Genomic DNA, 26421 nt, shown 5'->3' with positions numbered 1-26421 from the left:
TATGCCTTGATCTAATGGCTGTAGCTTACTTGTGCAATTTGCTTGGATGAAAACTATCTTTATGTTTATCAAATTAAAAACTTTTGGGGATGAGCAGGGCACTGATCAATGAGGAGTGCAATTTTCCTGTTTCTTATGCCAAGCCTTGCATCCCCTGCATGTATGAAATTTTAAAATACTGCAGAAGTTATCCACGCTTTTGTGTTAGAAGTGTACTTGCATGGAAAAAATTGCACATTCTTGAAGCATCACAGATTGTGTGCTTTCCCCATAGGTCATGTCGATTCTTGAATCTGTCAATCCAGCCATTAGATACTTTTAAATTGTCAAGTCCCATCTTTTGTGCAATAAGTGTTGCATGAGCTCGAACCACAGTGCTATCTACCAGCATGTTTGAAGCTTGTGCTTGCATGAACCAATTTAGAACAGTTTCTTCTAATTCTGGAAACTGACCCTGGTGATTACATTTTCTTTGAGTACTTTTCCCTTCTTCAAAAGCAGTTTCAATCAGTTTACGTTCGCTAACAATTGTATTTAAAGTTGACAGAGGAATGTTTAATTTCTGCACTACATCCACACTTTTTATATTTGGATTGCGATCCACTTCTTGAAACATTTATAGTTTTTCATTGTTTGTTATTTGCCTCACATTCACGCGCACATGTCAGTGACTGCATGTCCAACCGGACTGACAAATGCGCAAGGACTGGTCAAAATATTGAATGAAGAATGTCAAAATTTGAACGTACTAAGTAGGAGTGTGCAAACATGCTAAAGCAATACCCATAAAAAATTTAGTGCTTTGAGACTAGGACTTCTATAATTCAAATTGATTAATGGAAAAACATGTTACTGAGGAATGTACTAGTGGGATTCCACTGCATGTATGTACATACAGACAGACAGCAATAATGGATAATTAAAGTGCACTTCCTTGTTACTGTGCACATGACTGATTCAAAAATAACATTCTTTTTAATTCTGAACAATGTACAGACAAAACTCTTATTTTATCTGTATAGAACTTATATGAGTAAACATCTTTTGTTTTTGGAGATGTCGAGGGGCTAGAATTTTGTCCCACAGGAGTTCTTTTATGTGCCAGTAAATCTACCGACACAAGGCTGACGTATATGAGCACCTTCAAATACCACTGGACTGAGCCACGATTGAACCTGCTAAGTTGGGGACAGAAGGGCAGTGCCTCAACCATCTGAGCCACTCTGCCTAGTATTACAAGATTGTGAGCAACTGCAAAAAGACCTCGACATTGTTGTGAGATGGATAGCAGGTGATGGTATGGTGATAAACAGGGTGAAAAGTGAGGTTATGAGTTTTACAAAGAGGAAAAATCCGTTCAGTTTTAATTACTGCATTGATGGGGTGAAAGTCCCTTAGAGGGATCACTTCTCTTCCCTTAGTTATGAGGGTATTTAGGGGTTATAATAAGGATGTAAAGGGAAGGACAGATAAGTCTCAGGTAAGAAGACATTAGAGTATGGTTCCAGTGTATGGTACCCTCACTAGGATTACTTGGTTCAAGGGGTTAGGGATTGGAATCATCTACCAAGGGAGATGTTCGATGAATTTCCAAATTCTTTGAAATTATTTAAGAAGAGACTAGGTAAACAACTGTTAGGGAATCTGCCTTTGGGCTATTGCCCTATATACAGATCGGTGGTGATAGATTCATAGTTATAAAGCTTTGTTTATGTTGGTTAACTTCTACCTTATAATTGAACAACAGCAGTCAACAGTCTCTGTTATTAATTAATTTACAAGAATCTCATTCCTTAGTGATATAATTGAACCAATTCTGTAAGAAGGAAAAAAGATCAATGTATTCTGTTCTTCTTTCCACAGCCATGATCAGTTACAACATAGTTGTGGGAGATACTATAACAAAGGTGCTGATACGCATGACTAGAGTGCAACCAACTTCTCTGCTGGCTTCACGAGAGTTTGTCATAGGACTGGCGACTATCTTCATCACAGCTCCCCTGTGCCTATTTCGTGACATTGCCAATCTGGCTAAGATATCATTCCTGTCTCTTGTGTTCATAGCCTTCGTACTTATATCAATACTCATAAGGATGATCTTCCCATTTACATATGTGTAAGTATATAGACATACAGTTAGTAATTACAGTATGCTTATACAGAAGGTACTAGAGGAAATATCAACACTCTTGTAGGCGAAAGCTTCAATCATACCAAATGTAACATGGAATATTTCAGATAGAGGAATGTGAATGAATTAAGTGAAAACAGCGGTTTTACACCATATGCAAACTGAAAAAAAAATTCACTTCCATAACTACATAAAATATACCATATTTACTGGTGTATTTTCCCCCACTTTCTTCACAAATTTGAGGCAAGGAATTGAGAAGAGCGGAAATTACACAATGTTTTCCAAATTCGAGCAAAAATTGCAGGGACACTTTAAAGGAAAATATGAGAAATACTGACTTGTAGGCAAGAGATGTTGATAAATTGCTTTGGTGATTTGTGCAACATTAGTTTCAAGTATAAGTTAAACTTTATGCTTTGTCTGGCAAGTGTACTTTTTGCCGTCATTTCTTGCTTGGCAGTCAGCTCTACAGCTGGGAACTCAGGACAATGTTCATCCCGCAATCCCACCAGCATTTCAAGACAGCTGGTCAGCTGATCAGCCTACTGCATGCTGTATAATATAGGCTTTCTTGTTACAAGGCAATGCAGAATGGGAATTAAGTTGTCACTGCAAGGTGCGGAAATTATAACTGGCTCCTTTTGAATCTGTGTATTTATACTCGGGTATCACGTTAAGTGCCTTGTTACCTTGTTATCCTGGTGTTAATGCTTGTGTCAGTGCATTAGTATTTCAATGAGTTGTATTGGCGATGGTTCAGTATCATGTATTCTAAGTTTCTCTTGTTACACTATGGCAAAAAATCCTAGAAACCAAGTGCTAAAAGATACCTATAAAACTGAATTTCATTTCATATTACAGTCTAGTACAGGAAACTATTTTGCTTTTTGTCACTTGCATCATTGTGATATAAATATTTATCATAGTGAAAAGATTGGCATTGTAACACAGAGCATTATGCAAAAACAAAGACAGTGCTTGTTGTTTAGGGAAGAACAAAAAATTAAGTACTTTTTTGGGCCAGAAAGAAGATGATGCTGCCATCTTAGCAGAATGTTTGTTCAAGGCGTTCATCGTGGAACATAACCCCTTGTTATCATGTTCCGATCATGCAGGAGAACTGTTTAGGAAAATGTTCCCTGATTGGATATTGTGAAGAAGTACACATGTGCCAGAACAAAAATATCTGCCAACATTAATAAAATGGCCCGTGATGCAGATTCTAAAATGATTCAAATTTTAAGGAATGAACCTTTCGCAATATCCGCTGATGGTAGCAATGATATGGGTAGTACCATAAGCTACCAGTATATCTTCCCTTCTAAGTCCAAGATGATTGAAAATCGTTGGCTATCCATGGAAAATATTGAACATTGAAGGAAGTGATGAGCAAAGAAAGCAAGGAAAGTATGAATTAATAAAAAAAGAAGCACACTGAATGTCATAATTTTAGACATGATATTGTATAGGCTTTTGGACTTGTGCCGTGTCAAGAAAATAAGGTGAAATTCTTAACGTTTCGCAGAAAACTGTGCTCTGCGTCCTGAGAAGAATTCTCGACTGTCCACGAGAAAGGCTTCTTAAACAATGACACTTTTGAATTTGGAATGTTATAGTAGAAGTAGAAGTGGAAATGGTACATTCATTCACCACCAGATGAACCCTAAGACGTGGCACAATGCTAGCATTCAAAGCGGAAGCTGACCGAACCATCACAATCAGACTAAGCAGTTCACATAACGTGTTTGCATAACATATGACAGGTGTAAGACATAGACATAAGCCTGGAATGAAACATCTAGCGACGGAGGAAGGTACGAATTTGGAAAACACCAAGACGAAATAACAATAGTGAAGGGGCAGGGAAGGGAACTACCTACGTAAATTCTTAATGGCTGGCAACCAGGTATTACTTAATTGATAGCCAGTGTCCCTGTTGAAATTGTTAGGATTACTACATATTTCCACAGCTTTCCGTATAATCGTGGACCTGTAGTGTCTAGTGTGGGTAAGAGCTCGAGCATCTTGGAACATGACATCATGACCTGACAATAGAGCATGCTCAGCTGATAGGGGTAATGCGACAGTGGTTATGGACACTGACGAGCATAAGAATAAGATATCGGCTATATTGTCAGCGCCTGTCTACAGACTGAGCTCACGTGACCCTACCACTCATGTGTCCAATGCCACCACGAAGCTCTTAAGGCAATCTTCACTTCCAAAAGAGGAGGCTAAACATCTGATCCTGGGGGATGCATTGTCACCTAGATTGTATGGACTGCCTAAGATCCATAAAAAATATGTTCCCCTCAGACCTATTGTTAGTGCGATAGGTTCTCCTACATATGCTCTGGCTAAATACCTAAGCAAATTGCTTCAGCCACACATAGGACGTACTGAATCATACATTAGGGACTTTCGGTATTTCGTCAACAAGCTGTCAACCATAACCCTTCAACCTAATGCACTTTTGGTGAGTTTCGATGTGGAGTTCTTGTTCACTAAAGTGCCGATTGACTCGATCATGTCTCTCATTGAACACCTGTCCCCTGAGGACATCACTAAGCTATTTTACCACTGCATGGTGTCCAGCTATTTCTTGAGGGGTGGGAATTTTTATGAACAGATGGACGGAGTGGCTATGGGAAGTCCACTTTCGCCCGTAGTGGCTAATTTCCTTATAATACCAATATAAATGGTCCGTTATTGGACATTACAAATTTTCCAGCTAGCTCATTCTTGGTTGCCAGCGTTTCGCCCTCGTGTGCTAGGGTGGGCTCATCAGTTGGTACCTAGCACACCTACAAATACGCTGGCTAGTGCATACCGTGGAGGCCACTGCGTAGGCTAACTGGAGCCACCGGCAGTGCCAATGCACTAAGAGACTTTGTCTCATCACTAAAAATTGATGCCTGCTTGGCCATCAGATGATATAGATGTTGATTCCCATAGGGAATCTGAAATATTTGTCCTGAATGAGCAAATTTATAATACCAATATAAATGGTCCGTTATTGGACATTACAAATTTTCCAGCTAGCTCATTCTTGGTTGCCAGCGTTTCGCCCTCGTGTGCTAGGGTGGGCTCATCAGTTAGTACCTAGCACACCTACCAATACGCTGGCTAGTGCATACCGTGGAGGCCACTGCGTAGGCTAACTGGAGCCACCGGCAGTGCCAATGCACTAAGAGACTTTGTCTCATCACTAAAAATTGATGCCTGCTTGGCCATCAGATGATATAGATGTTGATTCCCATAGGGAATCTGAAATATTTGTCCTGAATGAGCAAATTTATAATACCAATATAAATGGTCCGTTATTGGACATTACAAATTTTCCAGCTAGCTCATTCTTGGTTGCCAGCGTTTCGCCCTCGTGTGCTAGGGTGGGCTCATCAGTTGGTACCTAGCACACCTACCAATACGCTGGCTAGTGCATACCGTGGAGGCCACTGCGTAGGCTAACTGGAGCCACCGGCAGTGCCAATGCACTAAGAGACTTTGTCTCATCACTAAAAATTGATGCCTGCTTGGCCATCAGATGATATAGATGTTGATTCCCATAGGGAATCTGAAATATTTGTCCTGAATGAGCAAATTTATAATACCAATATAAATGGTCCGTTATTGGACATTACAAATTTTCCAGCTAGCTCATTCTTGGTTGCCAGCGTTTCGCCCTCGTGTGCTAGGGTGGGCTCATCAGTTGGTACCTAGCACACCTACCAATACGCTGGCTAGTGCATACCGTGGAGGCCACTGCGTAGGCTAACTGGAGCCACCGGCAGTGCCAATGCACTAAGAGACTTTGTCTCATCACTAAAAATTGATGCCTGCTTGGCCATCAGATGATATAGATGTTGATTCCCATAGGGAATCTGAAATATTTGTCCTGAATGAGCAAATTTATAATACCAATATAAATGGTCCGTTATTGGACATTACAAATTTTCCAGCTAGCTCATTCTTGGTTGCCAGCGTTTCGCCCTCGTGTGCTAGGGTGGGCTCATCAGTTGGTACCTAGCACACCTACCAATACGCTGGCTAGTGCATACCGTGGAGGCCACTGCGTAGGCTAACTGGTAGGTGTGCTAGGTACCAACTGATGAGCCCACCCTAGCACACGAGGGCGAAACGCTGGCAACCAAGAATGAGCTAGCTGGAAAATTTGTAATATCCAATAACGGACCATTTATATTGGTATTATAAATTTGCTCATTCAGGACAAATATTTCAGATTCCCTATGGGAATCAACATCTATATCATCTGATGGCCAAGCAGGCATCAATTTTTAGTGATGAGACAAAGTCTCTTAGTGCATTGGCACTGCCGGTGGCTCCAGTTAGCCTACGCAGTGGCCTCCACGGTATGCACTAGCCAGCGTATTGGTAGGTGTGCTAGGTACCAACTGATGAGCCCACCCTAGCACACGAGGGCGAAACGCTGGCAACCAAGAATGAGCTAGCTGGAAAATTTGTAATGTCCAATAACGGACCATTTATATTGGTATTATAAATTTGCTCATTCAGGACAAATATTTCAGATTCCCTATGGGAATCAACATCTATATCATCTGATGGCCAAGCAGGCATCAATTTTTAGTGATGAGACAAAGTCTCTTAGTGCATTGGCACTGCCGGTGGCTCCAGTTAGCCTACGCAGTGGCCTCCACGGTATGCACTAGCCAGCGTATTGGTAGGTGTGCTAGGTACCAACTAATGAGCCCACCCTAGCACACGAGGGCGAAACGCTGGCAACCAAGAATGAGCTAGCTGGAAAATTTGTAATGTCCAATAACGGACCATTTATATTGGTATTATAAATTTGCTCATTCAGGACAAATATTTCAGATTCCCTATGGGAATCAACATCTATATCATCTGATGGCCAAGCAGGCATCAATTTTTAGTGATGAGACAAAGTCTCTTAGTGCATTGGCACTGCCGGTGGCTCCAGTTAGCCTACGCAGTGGCCTCCACGGTATGCACTAGCCAGCGTATTGGTAGGTGTGCTAGGTACCAACTGATGAGCCCACCCTAGCACACGAGGGCGAAACGCTGGCAACCAAGAATGAGCTAGCTGGAAAATTTGTAATGTCCAATAACGGACCATTTATATTGGTATTATAAATTTGCTCATTCAGGACAAATATTTCAGATTCCCTATGGGAATCAACATCTATATCATCTGATGGCCAAGCAGGCATCAATTTTTAGTGATGAGACAAAGTCTCTTAGTGCATTGGCACTGCCGGTGGCTCCAGTTAGCCTACGCAGTGGCCTCCACGGTATGCACTAGCCAGCGTATTGGTAGGTGTGCTAGGTACCAACTGATGAGCCCACCCTAGCACACGAGGGCGAAACGCTGGCAACCAAGAATGAGCTAGCTGGAAAATTTGTAATGTCCAATAACGGACCATTTATATTGGTATTATAAATTTGCTCATTCAGGACAAATATTTCAGATTCCCTATGGGAATCAACATCTATATCATCTGATGGCCAAGCAGGCATCAATTTTTAGTGATGAGACAAAGTCTCTTAGTGCATTGGCACTGCCGGTGGCTCCAGTTAGCCTACGCAGTGGCCTCCACGGTATGCACTAGCCAGCGTATTGGTAGGTGTGCTAGGTACCAACTGATGAGCCCACCCTAGCACACGAGGGCGAAACGCTGGCAACCAAGAATGAGCTAGCTGGAAAATTTGTAATGTCCAATAACGGACCATTTATATTGGTATTATAAATTTGCTCATTCAGGACAAATATTTCAGATTCCCTATGGGAATCAACATCTATATCATAATTTCCTTATGGAGCATTTTGAAGAGGAGGCTATTGCTTCAGCGCCGGTCAAGCCTATGATATGGTGGAGGTATGTTGATGATATATTTGTGATCTGGACAGAAGATCCTGAGAAACTTCATCTATTTCTAGACCACCTAAATCAGCAACATCCGTCAATAAAATTCACTATGGAGATAGAGTCGGATGGATGCCTTCCTTTCTTGGATGTACTAGTAAGAAAGAAACCGGACAGCTCCTTAGGACATACCATCTATCAAAGCCTACCCACACAAATTGCTATCTTCATGCAGATTCTCACCACCATCCAGCACAAAAATAAGGCATCCTCACGACACTCGCCAAGAGGGTGAGACGAATTTGTGAGCCATCACATATCCAGATGGAGATGGACACGCTCAAAGTTGCGTTTAAGGGTAATGGTTACAGCGATTTGCAGATTCATAGAGCCCTACATACCAGAGAAACGACCAAGTAAATCTCACAGAAGGAAGAAGTGAAGGGAACTGCCTAGTTGCCTTACATTCACAACACAACAGATCGAATTGCCAAGGTCCTCCGCAAACACAATATAAAAACTGTGTTTGGCACCACCACTAAAATTGCTCAGTCTGAGTAAAACCAAGGATTAATTGTCCCCACTTTTACATCCTGGGGTATACAAAATTCTCTGAACGTGTGGTAAAGTATACATCGGCCAAACATGCCGGTCCATTGGTACCCGTATCAAAGAAAATGAACGTAATATTCGTTTCAACCAACCCGACAAATCGGCAATAGATGAGCACGCTCTATTGTCGGGTCATGATGTCATGTTCCAAGATGCTCGAGCTCTTACCCACACTAGACACTATAGGTCCAGGATTACACAGGAAGCTGTGCAAATACATAGCAATCCTAACAATTTCAACAGGGACATTGGCTATCAATTAAGTAATACCTGGTTGCCAGCCATTAAGAATTTACGTAGGTAGTTCCCTTCCCTGCCCCTTCACTATTGTTATTTCGTCTTGGTGTTTTCCAAATTCGTACATTCCTCCGTCGCTAGATGTTTCATTCCAGGCTTTATGTCTATGTCTTACACCTGTCATATGTTGCACAAACATGTTATGTGAGCCACTTAGTCTGATTGTGATGGTTCGGTCAGCTTCCGCTTCGAACGCTAGCATTGTAACACATCCTAGGAGTCATCTGGTGGTGAATGAACGTACCATTTCCACTTTTACTTCTATTATAACCTTTCCAAGTTCAAAAGTATGGAAATTCTAAGTTCCCAAGGAGGGAATTAGATATTTTTCCACCAATAGAGCATGTCAAAAGCAGATCGGTGTAAGGCTTTTCAGGCGTTTGCTCTGTTAACCGGCATTTCGTCTTAGGTTTGACACTAGACTCATCAGAGTGGGATTGTCAGACCCTACCCACTGACGCTGGGGTGTATGCAGGTGAACTTATCAGAAGCCTATATAAGAGGCACAGTCTGATAACTGCATAAGGGAGATAAAACTCCACAATGGAATTATTGCCCGCCTAGCAATTCCAAATGGAAATTCTAAGTTCCCAAGGAGGGAATTAGATATTTTTCCACTAATAGAGCATGTCAAAAAACAGATCGGTGTAAGGCTTTTCAGGCATTTGCTCTATTAACCAACATTTCGTCTTATGTCTGACACTAGACTCATCAGAGTGGGATGTGTCAGACCCTACCCACTGACGCTGGGATGTATGCAGGTGAACTTATCAGAAGCCTATATAAGAGGCACAGTCTGATAACTGCATATGGGAGATAAAACTCCACAATTCAGAAATAAATTCTCTGTCATTACACATATGCCGGTCCTCGCAGGCCAGGTGTAGCATGCCTGCCTCTCACCCGGAGGCCACTGGATCGATTTCTGGCCAGGTCAGGGAATTTGACCTGGACCTGAGGGTTGGTTCAAAATCCACTCAGCCTAAATGATTACAATTGAGCAGCTATCTGACTGTGAGATGGTGACCCTGGTCTAGAAATCTTAGAATAACGACCGAGAGGATTCATCTCATTGACCATGCGTACTGCAGGCCTTCGCAGGCCAAGGCCCATCAAGGCTCTAGTGCCATACATTTTTAATTATGTACAGTATATTCTGTTGTTTTGCAAAAAATATTTTTTATATATATAGATACTGAAACAGAATGTGAGAAATTATTCTTCCCTGGAAATAAAAAAAAATGTAATATCAACTATTAATTTTTTATATTTTAGTAACTCCGAATATTTTTTATTCTATATAGTCTACACATAGAAAATTTCTTGTCAATATTTGCCAAACATCGATATACGTATGCGCGAATTTTATCGGGGAGTAAAATTAACTTGTTTATACTGGTGACATATGTTTGAATTTTTATTCTTATTCTTTATATTTTTCTCATCCAAAGTAAGTTAATTATATTCTAGAATTATATTCAGAAATATATGATATATCACTACGTTTATACTGTTGTATTGTAAATGATTTTTTCAAAGTAGATATTGAGACAGAGAGTGCGGAAATATTTTCCTTTTCCTGAAAATGAACAATATCGACAACAGTAATATCAACAATAAACCTTTTTTAATTCTTTATATCACTCTCATTAGTTGTTTATTCAATGTAGTTGATATTTAGAAAATTTCTTGCCGGTATTTGCCATACACCGCTAGATATATGTGAATTTTTAAATGCATATATTTCCACTGGCCGATGGTGAACAGCCGACCAGATCGGGGGCTATAAAAGATTTAAGATAAAAGTGATCTATAATGTGTTAGGGTGACAGTGAAGAAGAAGTATCTCGAATTGCTGGAGGTAGCAAATTCTCCCAGAAGTATTAAAAATGAGTGCCCAGTGTTGTTAAATGCTTGCACGTACTTATCATTTTGAGTTGCATGCTCAAAGTGAAGCTGGCACATTTGATGAAATTCACCAATATGCCCATTGATTTACCACATTACTTTATGTCTTCCACAATAACATAATTTATGTAGTTGGTCAAAAATATTATTGTCACCTTAGTGTATCAAACACAATTTAAATTACAGATGTATGTACTTCCACAGATCTGCTGCTAAAGACAGTTTTATGTTTCTTTCTTCTCAAATCAATTTTCAGCCTAAAAACAATGTACTGGTACATTTTTATGAATGTGTTCAATAAATCATGATAATCAGATACTGAAATCGCAGAAATTTCATTCTCTACTTTGGGTGCAAAATGTTTTTTAATGTCAATGAACTTGCTATGTGATATCAATACATCAAAATACTTAGAAAACATTTCTTCAATTTCTAAACCGAAATGTAAGCTCATTTACAAACAATAATATGCACTCTTTGAAACATTTCATTCAATTCAACCTCTCATAAGAGTTCTAAACAGTGGCATATCATGGTTTTCTATGTAGAGGAAGCTGTCAACTAAAACATGTCATTGAATTCATTTGTGATTATTGTTAAAACTAATGCAGTAGTTTTATAGCATTTTAGCAGTTACTGAATGATTATGAAACCATTTAAGGAAAATATTGCTTACTTTACATATTATAGGCTAGAATAATTCTCCATTGTTTTGTGAAGAGAAAAGGTAGGAATTAAGGCAACAAAATGTACCTTTGATAGTCATTACCTCAGAGAGAGAGAATATTCAGTCAATCTAAAAGTCAGAAGTACCATGAAAAATTACTGAAGTTTCCAAAGTGGGTTCAACGTTGATTGTCGTAACATGCCAAAATTCAAAATCTGAACATAGATATCTTGTTTCAAAGATAAAGACTGCTTTCGTCATGATCTCTAAAAGCAAGTCCCTGAGTGCCTAGAAAGCAAACAGTAGTTATTAAAGACACATAATTCTCCTGTTCTGTTTAATAGTTTCATTGTACTTTTCCATAGCTGTTTTATGCTGTTCACTTAAACAAAATTTAATTTGTGTATTCTTTTTCCTTTTTTTTCTTCCTTCTTTTTTTTTTTTTTTAGACAGATAATATGATAAAAAGATTTTCTGTGTCTTTCATCTGCTTTATAAATATTTTTCAAATTGCCATACACATGAGTGTTTCATATGTTCTTTTCTTTTGCAAATACCTAAAGGCAGAGCCAAAAATACATTTTATTTGATTGCTTACAGCCACACAACCATGGTACAGTCATAAATGCGCTCACTGAAATTTGTAGTAAATACCTTTTCTTTTTTTTTCAAACAAAGAGTTCCCTTCTTGGATTATCTTCAACAGTATTTAATTTCTCATGAAATAGTAACAGAAAGAGTGGAGCCTTAAGTGGTTTCTGAATTGAACACTTCCAGCTACTTTCTGAAACCCCCTACCGCAGTTTGCTACTACACTACTTTTGCCTGTTGTTACCAAGTCTTCCAAGCTGGGTTCAGTGGGATGTGAGTTTCCAGCTTAAATACATCTACACTTGTTCGTAACACACTGTAAGTCTCAAATGTATAATTTACTTCTAGCGCAAGATAAAATTCACTTCACTGTGATACATAATACCATACACTAGTAAAGTATACCTCCACCGGGTGAGTTGGCCGTGCGATGAGCTCGTATCCAGGAGATAATGGCTTCGAACCCCACTGTCGGCAGCCCTGAAGATGATTTTTCGTGGTTTCCCATTTTCACACCAGGCAAATGCTGGGGCTGTACCTTAATTAAGACCACGGCTGCTTCCTTCCCATTCGTAGGCCTTCGCTGTCCCATCATTGCCATAAGACCTATCTGTGTTGGTGTGACGTAAAGCAAATAGCAAAAAAAAAAAGAAAATGAAAGTATTCCACTAACATTGTGAATGTACCTAATGGAAAACTAAACAGCTATATGGAAGATAATTTTGCACCACTTTTTGACCTTGCCTCTAACTTCAAAATCATATCCAAGGGGCTCAGGAGTTCCTACCCTAACACCCGACCTTGCAGTGGAGCTCGGGATTTCGGCTGACTCTCAGCTCACTTCGTAATGGGCGTTAGTGCACTAGTTGGCATGTAGAATTACTGGCAAAAATAAAACTAAATTCAATTATCACTTATAAATTCTAAATCAATAAATTAATGTAGTATTTAAAATTTGAAAGGAAGTTGCACTTCCAACACATCCTGAATCTAAACTGCCTAAATGTTTTAAACATTCCTCACAGTGCCTGGAATACTGCCAAATGCTCTTAATTAGATACCGGTAACCCAACAAACCATTTAGAGAATTCTTTTCACTTGGGGTCAAGCTTAGTCTCATTTGATAAAATGTTGAGGTATTTCAGGTTCGTGCACTTGCACTTTCTGCTGACACACTAATTATTTAGCATAATCAAGAAAACCTATTAGAGCATCTCTATCATCTCCCTCATAGTTTTCTTTTCTTACACCTTTCATACACAGAATTGAGGGAGCATGATCAACTTCAAGTTCTGTTTGAATTGTAATGTTGTAATGTTTTAGCTGTTACAAGACTGAAAATATGCTTTAATGAATTTTGTGTTAACCTGAAAGTTAATGACACTGGTACTCAAACAACTCAAGTATGGACCTTTTGCAGAGAATAATTCCAGTTTTTAAAGGTTTCCAAGCACCTCTTGCCCCTATTTTAAGAATATAGAAGATGTCCACAAAACTGTTGAGGAAGGAAATTTTGTCATTATAAGCCTATGCATTAGGATCATGTGTATTGAATTTCATGGTTATGTTACATGAAGTCATATGTACAAACAATTTTTAATCAAATCTATGAACTGAGCAGTAGTGAAATTTCTGTTTGATGTAATTGATGTTCATGATGATCCTTATTGTTTAATGGCACCTAACATCTAGGTCATCTGTCCTTTGATGTAGTTCCTCAGCCAGAAACTTCAGAGCACTACTGACAGAATGTCTTATCACCTTGGTCGAAGTTGACACTCACATCTTGTTGAAGTGAGTCGGTGGATGCAGAGTGGGTCTCGGCCCCAGCTAGCCACGGCAGGTCCATGGTCCAACAGCTCTGCATTCTGACTGGCCAACCGAGCAGAGGAGGGGTGGCCATGGCTGTACAGTGGCTTTACGCCTCTGCAATCAGGAGATGGGACAGGGCTGGACCTCACAGCTGACCCCAACCCTCGGCTGTCCTGAGAATGGTGTTCCATTCTCCTGCACTAAGATGAACGCTGGGACAGTTCCTAGTACAGGCCATGGCCACAACCCTCTCAACTTCTCTGTGCATCTCCTTCACCGTAACAAATCTCCTACCCTGAGAGACGGCGTTACCACCTAATAGGCCTGCCTCCCCATTCAGGGGCAGAATTAAAATGTAATAATAGTAGTAGTAGTAGTAGTAGTAGAGTAGTAGTAGTAGTAGGTTTTTTTTTTTTTTTTTTTTTTTTTTGTTATGGCAGGGGAAAATCTTTTAAAGACACCACTCTGTGTGGGAGTTGGATTTCCACCAACTAAAAACCCCTGCCCTCTTCACTCAGACCATTCTGGAACTGCTTGTCGGCATGACATCAGAATGGAATGATGTATGTTATTAAGTTCTTCCTTTCTCTTCTTTCTCCTTCGTCCCCATAATGCTTGTCGCCATTGCCTTTACTGTGTTCCAGGCAAACGGGCTCTCTAACATAATCTGAACCAGATTCCCTGGCGTGAGTTGTCGGCCAAGTTGTTGGCAGGCTTTTCTTCGTTCTTCTTCCCATCGAACACAGTAGAAAAAGGTGTGTTCTACTGTATCCCTTTCAGAACAGTACTGACAACCATCTCCCTGCGTCTTTCCCATCTTCATGGCGTATACGCCGAATCTTCCATGTCCTGTCAGGATCTGCGACAGATAGTAATCTACCTGCCGATGTCTACATTTAAGCCAGTCTCCTATGTTGGGTATTAGCTTTTTTGTCCATTGGCCAACATCGGTTGTGCCATCCCATCGGTCTTGCCAGTCTAGTAAGAGTTGGTTCCTCGAGGCTTTCTTTTCCTCAGCACATATAGTTGCACCCCTTTCATGCCAAAGTTTTCTCTCTATAACGAGGAGGTCAATGGGAATACTGGCAGCTACAACTTGTAAAGCTGCTGTCGAAACAGTTCGATATGCACAGGTAACTCTGAGCAGCATTTTCCTCTGTACTCTTTCCATAGCTCTTCGGTGAATCTTCCTCCTGAGTGCATTGTGCCAGATAGGTGCAGCATAAAGTAAAATGGAATATACTGCAGAGCACATAATCTGTCTCTTAACTGTTCTTGGTCCCCCGATGTTAGGCATAAGTCTGGCTAATGCCGATGCCTTCTTCTCTGCCTTTTGGGTTACTGCCTTCACATGTGCACCAAATGTGCAATTCCTGTCAATAAGAACCCCAAGGTATCGTACAGACTTTCCTGGGATAATCACTGTATCATTTAATAAGAAACGGACATTTTTCCAATTCCTGGAACCTTTCAAAATTACAGCCTCAGTCTTATGTGGAGCCAGTCTCAACTTATTATTTACCATCCAAAGGTTAACTCGTCTCAGTGATTCATTTACTCGGAAGGTCAGTTCTTCTACATTCTCTGCTATTACCACTATTGCAAGGTCATCTGCATAACCAATAGATGTTGTCCCTTTTGTCAGCTGCAGGCGTAAGACACCATCATATAGAATGTTCCACAAGGTGGGTCCTAGGACAGATCCCTGTGGAACGCCAGCACTCATTTCAAGATCTTCTAAATCATGAAATCGTATTCTTCGTCCTTTGAAGTACTTAACGATTATTTGTTGTAGATACTGAGAAATGTTCATCCTACGAAGTTCTCTCAAAATAATGCTCCAAGAAGCAGTGTTAAAAGCATTTTTGACATCTAGCGTTATCAAGGCAGCCCATTTCTCACTGCTTTCTGCCTGTATTTGAATCACCCTCTCAATAGCTTGGGTTGTGGTTCTACCCTTTCTAAATCCAAACTGGTTCGAAGAAAGTCCTCCCTGTTGTTCAAGTTCTTTCTCCAGTCTAGTTTTAATCAATCCTTCGTAAAGTTTGCTCAAGGTGTTTAATAAGCACAGTGGCCTGTATGCTGATGGATCTAATGATAGTTTCCCTGCCTTCAATAACAGCACTAGCTTGGCTACTTTCCACTCATCGGGGAATTCACGCTTTTTTAATAAATCATTGAAGACTGATAAGATCCAACCAGGTGCCACCTCAACTGCATACTTGATGGCTTCTGGTGGGATTCCATCTACACCTGGTGCCTTGCCAGTCTTCATATTGCGTGCTACCTCTTGTAACTCAACCACAGTGAACGGTTCTGCAACACAAAAATCTGATTCCGTTTCAAGTCTGTCATTAGTACAAGGGAACAACTCCATTGCTATGGCTTTCCTTCTATCAGCTGGGAGCTGAACTGGTACCCTGTTGATTATTCGACCGGTCACTATCTTATATCCCGCTCCCCAGATATCACTGTCTAGATCTTCGCATAGCTTTTGCCAGAGATTTCTCTTAGAATCCTTTATTAGCTTCATTAGTTGCCTCTTTGATGCCTTATAGTCAGCTTCTAATGATATTAAGTTGACCTGGCTGATTTTTTTCCTAGATCTTGTAAGAATTCGTGTCTTGCGATTGCAGTCTTTCCTTTGCATGTCTATTTCATTGTTCCACCAGTAAGGGACTCGTGTTTTATATTTTGTTGATCCCCTCAATCGGCTGGTCCTACAAGCATCTTTAAGAGCAGCAGTTACATCTTTTAGAGTATGTTGCACTGTATCTACAGTTTGTGACATCCACTCGATTGCAATTTTAAAGGTTTCCCAATTATAGTTCCACACCGTTTTCGTGATATCATTAAGCTTCTTCGATCCCTTAACTTGAAAGTAAATAAAACGATGGTCGCTGAGAGATTCATCTTCCATAACTTCCCAGTCAACAATGAATGATGCTATACCCTGCGTTGAGCAGGTGACGTCTATGAAAGACTCTGAGTTCCCTCTGGAAAAAGTTGGTAAGATTCCAGTGTTATGAACCACCAAGTCTAGGGTCGCTATCCATTCTGCCCAATATTCTCCCCTACGATCTGCAGTTGGTGCCCCCCACAGAGGCGACTTGACATTTAGGTCTCCGAGAATGATAGATTCAATACCTGACGCCATGCAGTCCTGAACTATTGCATCTACTTCAGCTTTGAAAATATCAAAAGGGATGTTAGGAGAGATATAGCAACAATAAATCTGATATTGCTGAAGTTGAATACACAAATATCCTTCTTCTGCCCTTATGCTTAGCACCTCCAACTTATCATTTAAAAAATATGCAGCTACATCACATCTTTTGTCCGTGAACCAACCACCTTCGGCTACTCGCCTTCTGTTTGGCTCGCTAACAAGCACTAAGTCTACTTTCTTTTCCAAGGCTGTCGCATACATGATGTCATGACTGTCGGATTTCCTCATGAGATTCGCCTGCAGTATGTCCATTATTGGTCGTTTAAATTCAACTTCCTTGCCTCTAATATTAGCTTCCTGTAAGTAGGGCATTTCATTTGATCTGAGCGGTGGCCCTCCACTTGGCACATGGTGCAAAACGAAATGTTCCCACAATCCTTCGCCAAATGGCCTTCTTGTCCACAATTTAGACAGCTCCGTGACCGGTCATCCTTAACGTCGCAGTGTGGCGCTTTATGTCCAAATCCAAGACATTTAAAACACCTTGCAACTGTAACTTTTTCCTTCACCATACAGGTTGCCCATCCCACATTTATTTTCTTTTTCTTTAACAGTATTTTCGATGGTTCCGTTGGCAATATTACGGTAGCATTCAGATTTCCGAACCTCCCCGGTCTTACGGACGTAATATTGATCTGAGATTCTTCGACAGCAGCTTCTAAGGAGAGTGCTGCTCTGAGATAGTTTTCATTTAAATCCGGATCCATACCGTACACTAGAATTGTTGTCTCCTTCCTTTTTGTTGAAACCTCTATTTCCTTGACGTTTTTAGTTATCTCACGTTGTAATACGTCAGCCTTTCCTTTGCCTTCTACAGTAAGTATAAGGTCATCCTTTGCTGTTTTCCTTATTCGTTTTATTTTAACGCCAATTTTTTCGATGTTTACTCCTTCCTTTACTGTTTTAAGCAATTCGGCGTACGTTTTTCCCGCAGCTTTGCACGTAACTGTTTCCTGAGTATTGTCCTTTAAGGATTTCTTTTTCGATGTTAATCCCACAGAAACAGCCTGTTTTACCTGCGTTTTACCCGATTCCAAGCACCCTATTTCAATATCACTCTTACGAAACATCCATTCCAAGATTTTCCTTATATAATTCCGATCAAGAGTATCCGGGATAGTTATCAGCACCTTCTTTCTTGCATGAGTCTCAATTATCTCTCTCCAGTGGGTGAGACATGAATACAGGCTCTGCAGGTCATTTACTCCATCTTGATTAAATGAATATGGTATTACATATACATATCGCAGCTTCTCCCGCTCTCCTCCTCGACTCGTGTAGGTTTGCGTAACAGTGCGCAGGAATTTCGTCTTACCTTCCTCCAGATTAGAGTTCAGCAAGTCAGAGATTTCTGTATGCATATTCTTCATGCTTCTCATAATTCCATCCTCCTCTGTAAGATGTTTGGGATTTACAACCATTGATATATCCCAATCAGTCAATTTCCCTATATTTCCGGAGATGACGTGCGTGTTACTGTAAACACAGTCAGGCCATTCCTTATCCAATAGCTTCGCAAACTCGTCAAAGCACGTAGCTTCCAAGAGGGTCTGCTCTATATCTAGCACTCTGTCACTGAATTGCGCCTGTGTCCCAACATCACGGGTTATTTTCTTACTGGAGGTAGTGCCTTGTTCCAAATCACTCCTAGCCTTTGGGTCTTCATTCACATCAAATTGTTCCCATTCCCACGAACGACTACGGATTATTTCTGCCATTTGTCCCATTTCTTTAATACCTTTCTTTATCTCCGCTTTGGTATTGGGAGTCATCTTAACTAATGCTAATAAGTCTTCACTATGCTTGACTAACTTATCAATTTCTAGTCGCATGTCTTCTAATCCTACTCTTTGGTTCATAGTCTTCGTACTCTGTAGTTCCATGGTTACGTCCAGCTCCTCCTCCGACATAGTATCTCTTTGGTTTTCTACGTCTATTTCAACCTCTTTGGATTTGACATTTCTATTCTCAGTACCTCTACTCTCTTTTCTCTTTGAAAACATAACCTTAAATCATTTAAAGCAATATAAAGGGCCTATTTACCTTGTCAGAAAAGGGATGCCTCTTTAGCTCATCAAAGAGAGATAATGCCGCGTTCTGAAGGGCAGCACTTCCACTTATAATCGCAATATATTTTAACCATACACAGCCTTTAAAACACCACTTAATTAAGCAAATACGCGGAGCACTAAACAACACCAGCCATTCAGTAGTAGTAGTAGTAGTAGTAGTAGTAGTAGTAGATGAAGTGAAGTGGGTATACATCTTCTTTAGTAACTATCAGAACTTTCTGCTGGTATGCAATTAATTTCTCTATATGGGATACCTCAACCTGATCAAATGGTAGGCCAAATTCTGCAGTAATTGATAGTGTGATAGTGATTGCTGTTATTCTTGAGTATGCCTTTAATATTCTTAAAAAGGTGAACTGGATTTGGAATGACATAGATTTTCTTGTTTTCGTCAAAAGGATGCAATGAACAATTAACAACCTTCCTGTGACATCGTGGAGTTACATTGACACTCTTCCAAAATCCTTGATTTGGTACACCCATATCTTACACAAATGCCAAATCCTATTTCTAGGGTTTTCATTATAATGTCAGAAATAATATTTCTCTATCCAGCACCATCTGTACTGTCTCGAGTGAAAAGTATGCAATTGTCCATTTCCATCTACTTGGTAATCCACACAACATAAACATTAAAGCATGTGTAACTTGCCCATTGTGTCCACGTAAGGTGACTTTCCCAGTGATTGTATTTCATGAATTGTCACATTCACTCCCCGGTGTAAGCTTAATGGACATTTCATCCATTAATGGACATAGTACTTTTTCCTTCAAGGAAATAGAGATCAGCTTTTATTTTGATAAACTTAATAACACCCTCTAGAATGCCAGGCGAAAAGTGAATATTCTGGATTTCCCTATGAATGGCTTATAAGGAAGGAAGTGGATCATTTTGCTCTGAGAACTCTTTATAGCCTGTATTTCCGCAAGAAAATTTTAATTTGAGGTTTTTTTATTGTCACATTCTACCAAAATGTCTTTTTTCCTCTAAAGAAACAAATCTGATCATTACTGAACTCTCTTCTCAGGTTTTTCTTTACGCAATGCATATCATTATTGCTTTGTCTAAAAATACATTTACATTTAGAACATGTGTTTCAGTCTGCGATTTTGCTCCTTGAGCTTTTTTTAATGGTTCTCAGTATGCTGCAACTTCTCATTCAAAGATGTTAACTGTGTGTGTATTTGATTGAGGCAGGCTGCAACTTGATGTTGCAGGCTCGTACAGTGAAGCAATTGTTGAGTTAGAAATTAGAGCATTCGTTTCTGTACCTGTCACTGCAATGGCTGGTAGATTAGAACTTTCTGGGTGCTTAGGTTACCTTTAAAAACATTGAGTATCATGGACTTAATTCACATAAACACGATGCATCAGTAAGAGACCACCCTTCTTTTTTAACCATGGAGTCCATTGCTTCCTTTGAATTGGGTCCGTGGGAAATACTTTTATGATAAATCCTATCTCTAGCCTATTGGTACAACCAAATGCACAATGACCTGGCATTTTCACCAACTCTGCAAACTATGACCATAAAGACAACATGTTTACAATACTCTGCTTGGGAGGAATATGGCAGATCAAACACAACTCAATTCACAGCTGATCAGAAATGCTCTGTATGTAGTCAATGCAGTCAATGTAGTCAATAATTTCATGAGAGAGTAGAAAAAATGAAATCTCCTGACTTCTCCCCCATTACCACTAAACTGTGTCTGTAATATGGATTAAAATAATCTGAGTGCTTTAAGATTGAAATTAGATTTTACAAAATGTGTATGTGTATATGATATCTGATGAACGAGTTTGAAAATAGTGTCTTGTATATTCATATAGTAGGTCATATAGTAGGACAACGACAGATGGCCCCACTGCCAGCAGTCCTAATTTGGTTCCCTACTTTCACTCGCACACCAACCTATATCTTCATTAAGGCTATGATAATTTCCTTCCAGTCCTAGCCCTTTCCTATCCTGCCATCATCATAAGACCTGTCTGTGTTGGTACAACATAAAATAAAAGGAAAGAGAAGAAAAGTGGACGAGTTTTCCATCAACAATAGATGTGTTCAACAATTCCACACACAGACACAATGTCTATAGGCTCTGTGTTTCATGCCCATAAAAGTCTAATGATATAATGCACCACTTCCTGTGACCAGCCTTCTAGTACCTTGTCAGCAGCTAACTTCCATTTCTTTGACCAGTGTAAAGGTCCAGTATTGTGACTACCTAGAAATGTGTACTCAAGTCATAGTGTGGCTGTGAGGACTTGTTTTGGGAAACTAAGTAGAGAAGCTTACAGTCTGACTTGTTTAAGTATTTCCCTCCATTAAATAGATTAGAGTTTACATGTCATGACTTTTTAGTGTTTCTCTTGCCTTAACTACTTCAAATAAAATATGTTTGTATTTACTTCAACAGGCCACTGACTGAAGATGCATGGCAATTGTTTAGCTGGGATGTGATTCCTGCCATTGGCATTATGGCATTTGGTAAGTAGGGCTACTGTATAGGCTACATTTTCCACAGATTGTTGTTGTTGTTGTTGTTGTTGTTGTTGTTGGTGGTGGTGGTGGTGGTGGTGGTGTACTAGCTTCGTCACCTCCATAGTTTGGGAATAGCCCCTGTGTCATCGTCCTAGTGCCTTTTAGGTTTTAGAATGAGTATTTAGGAGTGCAAGTACACGCCTCTATTCATTTTGGTATTTCGGACCATTTACTTAACCTGTTCTTTTTCTGCTGAGGCCCAGTAGGTTGGGTACAAGATACCCCCGTGTCATTTTTGTAAGTTATGCCTTGATGGCAATTAATTGTAAAGTCTGGTATTGCCATTAAGAGGCTTGAGAAACTGAGAGCGTGTCAGCTCTTTTCAAGTGTTGTAAAGGTGCCTCTGGGAGGCTTGACATTGACATTTTGGGAGCATGTGCTCCAGGCATTAGGGGATTTCTGCCCTTAAGTAAGGTTATTAGGTTGAGCGTGTAGCTCAGGAAGTGTAAAGTGAGGGCTTGAAGACCCAGTTCTGTTTATACCACCAATCTTGTCTTTCCTAGACTTGTATTTTTACCTTGTTACTTTTTTTTAAAAAAAAGAGAGAAAAAATATAACCTTGTTACAGTTTTAAATTAACTTTGATTTGGTAGTTAGACCCATTCACCCCGGCACCTTCTTTCACCTCTGCTAATCCACCAACCACCGTAACAATTATTATTATTATTATCCTGGACCACGCAGCAAGGTGCAAGACCACTACTTGGTGGTAAATTACATCTGCTGCCATTGTAATTGATGACAATGTGACCAGCATCATTGTCAAGCTTGGCAAGTGTGCGGGATTTCTTCGATACGAATGATATACTTCCGTGCATTATTGACCTCATTATAGAGGTGAACAGTTGCATGGTGAATATCATTCCTCTCGTTTATTTCAAATGTGTTTAAATTTTTAGGTACTTTCCTGGGAGAACAGGCACTCAATGAAATACTTTCATGTGACAGCTTTTTAGTTCTGATTATGGCTATATATTTCCCATTAAAACAGGTTAACTCTCTCTACCCAGAACGTGCAGAAATCCATCTCTACAGCACAGTGTACTGTTCACTCACAGTCCTTATAGTGACTGACAACAAGTTTCAGGCTGAGAAAGAAGAATCAGCTAATCTCGAAGCATAGCAAGGTACTGGTGGTAATATTGTCAAGAGACTTATTGTCATTAAGCTATAATGGGTGGAAATTAGTACCATGGATGGTAAGCCTGGATCTGAAAATGCACTGGAGTAAATGCTTTGGTCAAGGACATGTGACGGCACCTAATCTCCAAACTCTTGCTGGCAGGGCCTAATTGCCAACCTTTTTGTTTGGCAATTGTGAAATTTTAAGTAAAATAGTATGTTTACATGAAAGTATATTAGTTTCGAATAGGAGAAGAAGAGCTTCTTGCCTGGCTTACTGTACTGAGAATCTGAGGACAGCAATAATTGTTAAAAAAATGAGGTGAATATTTTGTTTTGGCTTACAAACATCCAATTTTAGATGCACCCCGTCCTCCATGATTAAACTCTGTATACTCCACTTTGTGGACCACTGGCCTAGACGTGTGGGGAGGACAGTGGTTCTGGAATGAAACTGGACTATGACAAGGAAGTGTGCTTCACCACTGTTATTCATAATGCTTATGGATGAAACTGTGAAGGAGACAAAGGTAAAATATGGGGAGAGGGAGCTGAAGGTAATGTTTGCAGATGATATTGTGGTGTGGGGAGCAAACAGAGGAAGTACAAGGGCAACTTAGCATGTTGAGTGAGATTATTGTAAATTATGGAATTAAAATCAGTGTGGGAATGAGTAAGACAATAACCCCCCACGGCGCAACAGCCCAGATAGACCATGGCCTACCAAGCTACTGCTGCTTGGCCTCAAGGCCTACAGATTACGAGGTGTCATGTGGTTAGCACGACGGAACCTCTCGGCCGCTATTCTTGGCTTTCTAGACCGGGGCCACCATCTCACTGTCAGATTGCTCTTCAGTTTTAATCACGTAGGCCGGGTGGACCTCGAACCAGCCTTCAGATGCAGGTAAAAATCCCTGACCTGGCCAGGAATCGAGCCCGGGGCCTCCAGGTAAGAGGCAGGCATGCTACCCTTACACCGCAGGGCTGGCGAGTAAGACAATGGTGTTAACTAAAGGAAAAATGTGAAAGGAAAAGGAATTATAAAAATAATAGGACAAAGCCTTGAAATTATGGAGACGTTTAAGTACTTTGGAAGGATCTGATGTAGGATGCAAGGCTGGACATGGAGATCAGTAAAAGGATTCAACAGGGAAGTGCATTCTACCAGAGTGTGAGGAACCTGTTGTGGAGGAAGGAAAAACCAAAGAAGTGTAAAGAGGTGATGTATAAGATATACCACTGTCGAATACTGACATATGCAGCGGACACATGGGCACGGACAAAAATACAGGAGAATTAAATTCAAGCCAGTGAAATTAAATTTTTTAGAATGATTGGAAAGGCAAGAAGGGACAGAGTAAGAAATGAGTACATCAGGAAATAAATCGGAGCAGAAAAGTTTTACGGCAGATTGGAGATGGATAACCTTAGATGGTTTGGATATGTTAAGAGTAGGAAAGAGGGTACGGCCATATGCAGAAGGGAGGTTAGAGGGGTTCAAACGCCCTCCAAAATAAAAAAGAACTTACAAATTTAAACAGCCCATATGGATTTTAAAATACATTAAATTAGTAATATTATGAAAACAAGCATTTGCAAAATAAACAATAAAACAAATATATAAGATCTGTGCCAACTTAAAATGTTTCATTATGAAGGTAACAAATTTACTTGAAACAAACAGAAATTTTGTTTTGTTGAGTTATATGGTTTGTTTTTAATGTTCATAATAAATTTTGTACCGCCATTCAATTATTTCACTCCACACCAAGTTATTAATTCTAAACATGTTTTGCTTGGGCATTAGATTAGCATTGTACAAACAGAGAAAAGGGAAAACAAAGTCTGTTGTTTTAATTTTATAAGTACCGGTATTGGAAAGAAACAAACAGGTGTCAATTCAAGTCCTGCACTGAGATCGTAGGAACTTGAAGGAACATACAATGGAACAAACATAATGGCTGGTCAGTGTATGAAGAGGGAGCAACAGTCAGAGGACACATGTTCCTATCCCTCTAAACATGACTTGTCTTAATACAATATTATAAATATTGAAATAGCCTACTTATAAACCTGAATGGTTGTGCGCATAAAATGTATAATAATTGTTGTCTTCAGGTTTGGACACATTTGTTATCCATTCGTATGGATCCTGTTTCAGGTGTACTTAAGAGATTATTCTACTTGTCTGACGTTTCCCTCAGTTATATTGGGTCGGCGCTGATGCGGATTAAGCTCTGTTTTACTGCAGGATGCTCTTTGTGACACCAACCGTATTTTGTGGGATATACCAGTATTCACTATTGCATGTTTATGTGGTTGTTAGTCCTCAAGATGGAGGAGCTAGCTGAGTGTGGTTAAAGCCCCTGGCCTGGATAAGAAAGATTTTTCTTTGTTTTGGTTTGCTTCCTATTAGACTTTGTACCTAATACTTTTCGTGCATTCATGTTTTTCAAGTACTTTTAAACAGCTCATGGTGATAACTAAATAATTGTTTTGAATGTGCCTTAGAGTAATTGTACTTGTAAAACCCTTACCTAAGTCAGCCTATTTACAAAAGGTCATTCCCTGACTCAGAAGCATGAAAATAAATGTTTGCAAAGAGAACATCTAGCTGGAGGAAAACCCAACAGATGTAATACAGATTCAGAGCCACTGGAATTCAAGAGGATAACTTGGGGCAAGTATACATTCATAGGATGAGGAGTAAAGGATTGGAAAGTATCAAGGGAAATGTTTGAAAAATTTTCAAGTTCTTTGAAAATCTTTAAGAAAAGGCTAGGTAAAGGGAATCTGCCTCCTGGGTGACAGTCCTAAATGCAGATCATTGATGACTGATTGGTCTGTGCAAAATCCCAACAGATGTTGGACATATTTTTCCTAATATACTCATTTTAGTTCTTTTTGTTTTTCCTCACCTAAAGGATCATATTTGCAGCAAACAGGATGGATAACTCTAGCAACATTAGTCAGTGTAAAGTCGCATTTTGGCAACTCCAGTCTCACTATTGCATCGTTCTGATTACCAGTTAACTTGTTAATTGTGAACAGTGACAACTTGATCATGATGTATGTCTACCATTTGGTCCTGTTTCTTGATACAGGGTTGGGGATGAAAGGATGTGAAGTTATATGGCACAATTTTATGGGCAGATTCCCTTCCTGATGTCAACCTCAGTTGAGGAACTAATGAAGATGAAATGAGTGTTCGTGAATGAAATTGGGCGAGGTTGTTGATGCATTTTTTCTGCTATTGCCTTTACGTCGCACCGACACAGATAGGTCTTATGGTGATGATGGGATAGGAAAGGCCTAGGATTTGGAAGGAAGCAGCTGTGGCCTTAATTAAGGTACAGCCCCAGCATTTGCCTGGTGTGAAAATGGTAAGCCACGGAAAACCATCTTCAGGGCTGCCGACAGTGGGATTCAAACTCACTATCTCCTGGATGCAAGCTCACAGCCACGCTCCTCTAACTGCATGGCCAACTCGCCTGGTGAAGTGGAAGCAATCAGTTGTGGCTATGAATAGGAACTGTCTCAGCATTTGCCTGGAAGTAAGGATGGTAA

The 26421-nt window shown here is 40.0% G+C and overlaps 1 protein-coding gene across 1 annotated transcript in view; it reads left to right on the top strand.

The window, feature by feature from the left end:
• Positions 1-26421, top strand: part of LOC136863587 (putative sodium-coupled neutral amino acid transporter 11) — a 144680-nt gene that overhangs the window by 49303 nt on the left and 68956 nt on the right. Inside the window, exons 4-5 of the mRNA XM_068226004.1 lie at positions 1864-2116; positions 21608-21678. Of these exons, the coding sequence (XP_068082105.1) occupies positions 1864-2116; positions 21608-21678 (324 nt within the window). The remainder of the gene's footprint in view (positions 1-1863; positions 2117-21607; positions 21679-26421) is intronic.

Source organism: Anabrus simplex, chromosome 2, assembly GCF_040414725.1.
Source record: "Anabrus simplex isolate iqAnaSimp1 chromosome 2, ASM4041472v1, whole genome shotgun sequence".
NCBI classification, from domain to species: domain Eukaryota; kingdom Metazoa; phylum Arthropoda; class Insecta; order Orthoptera; family Tettigoniidae; genus Anabrus; species Anabrus simplex.
Note: the sequence above shows the minus strand (reverse complement) of the source record. Positions and strands in the feature narration are given on the sequence as shown.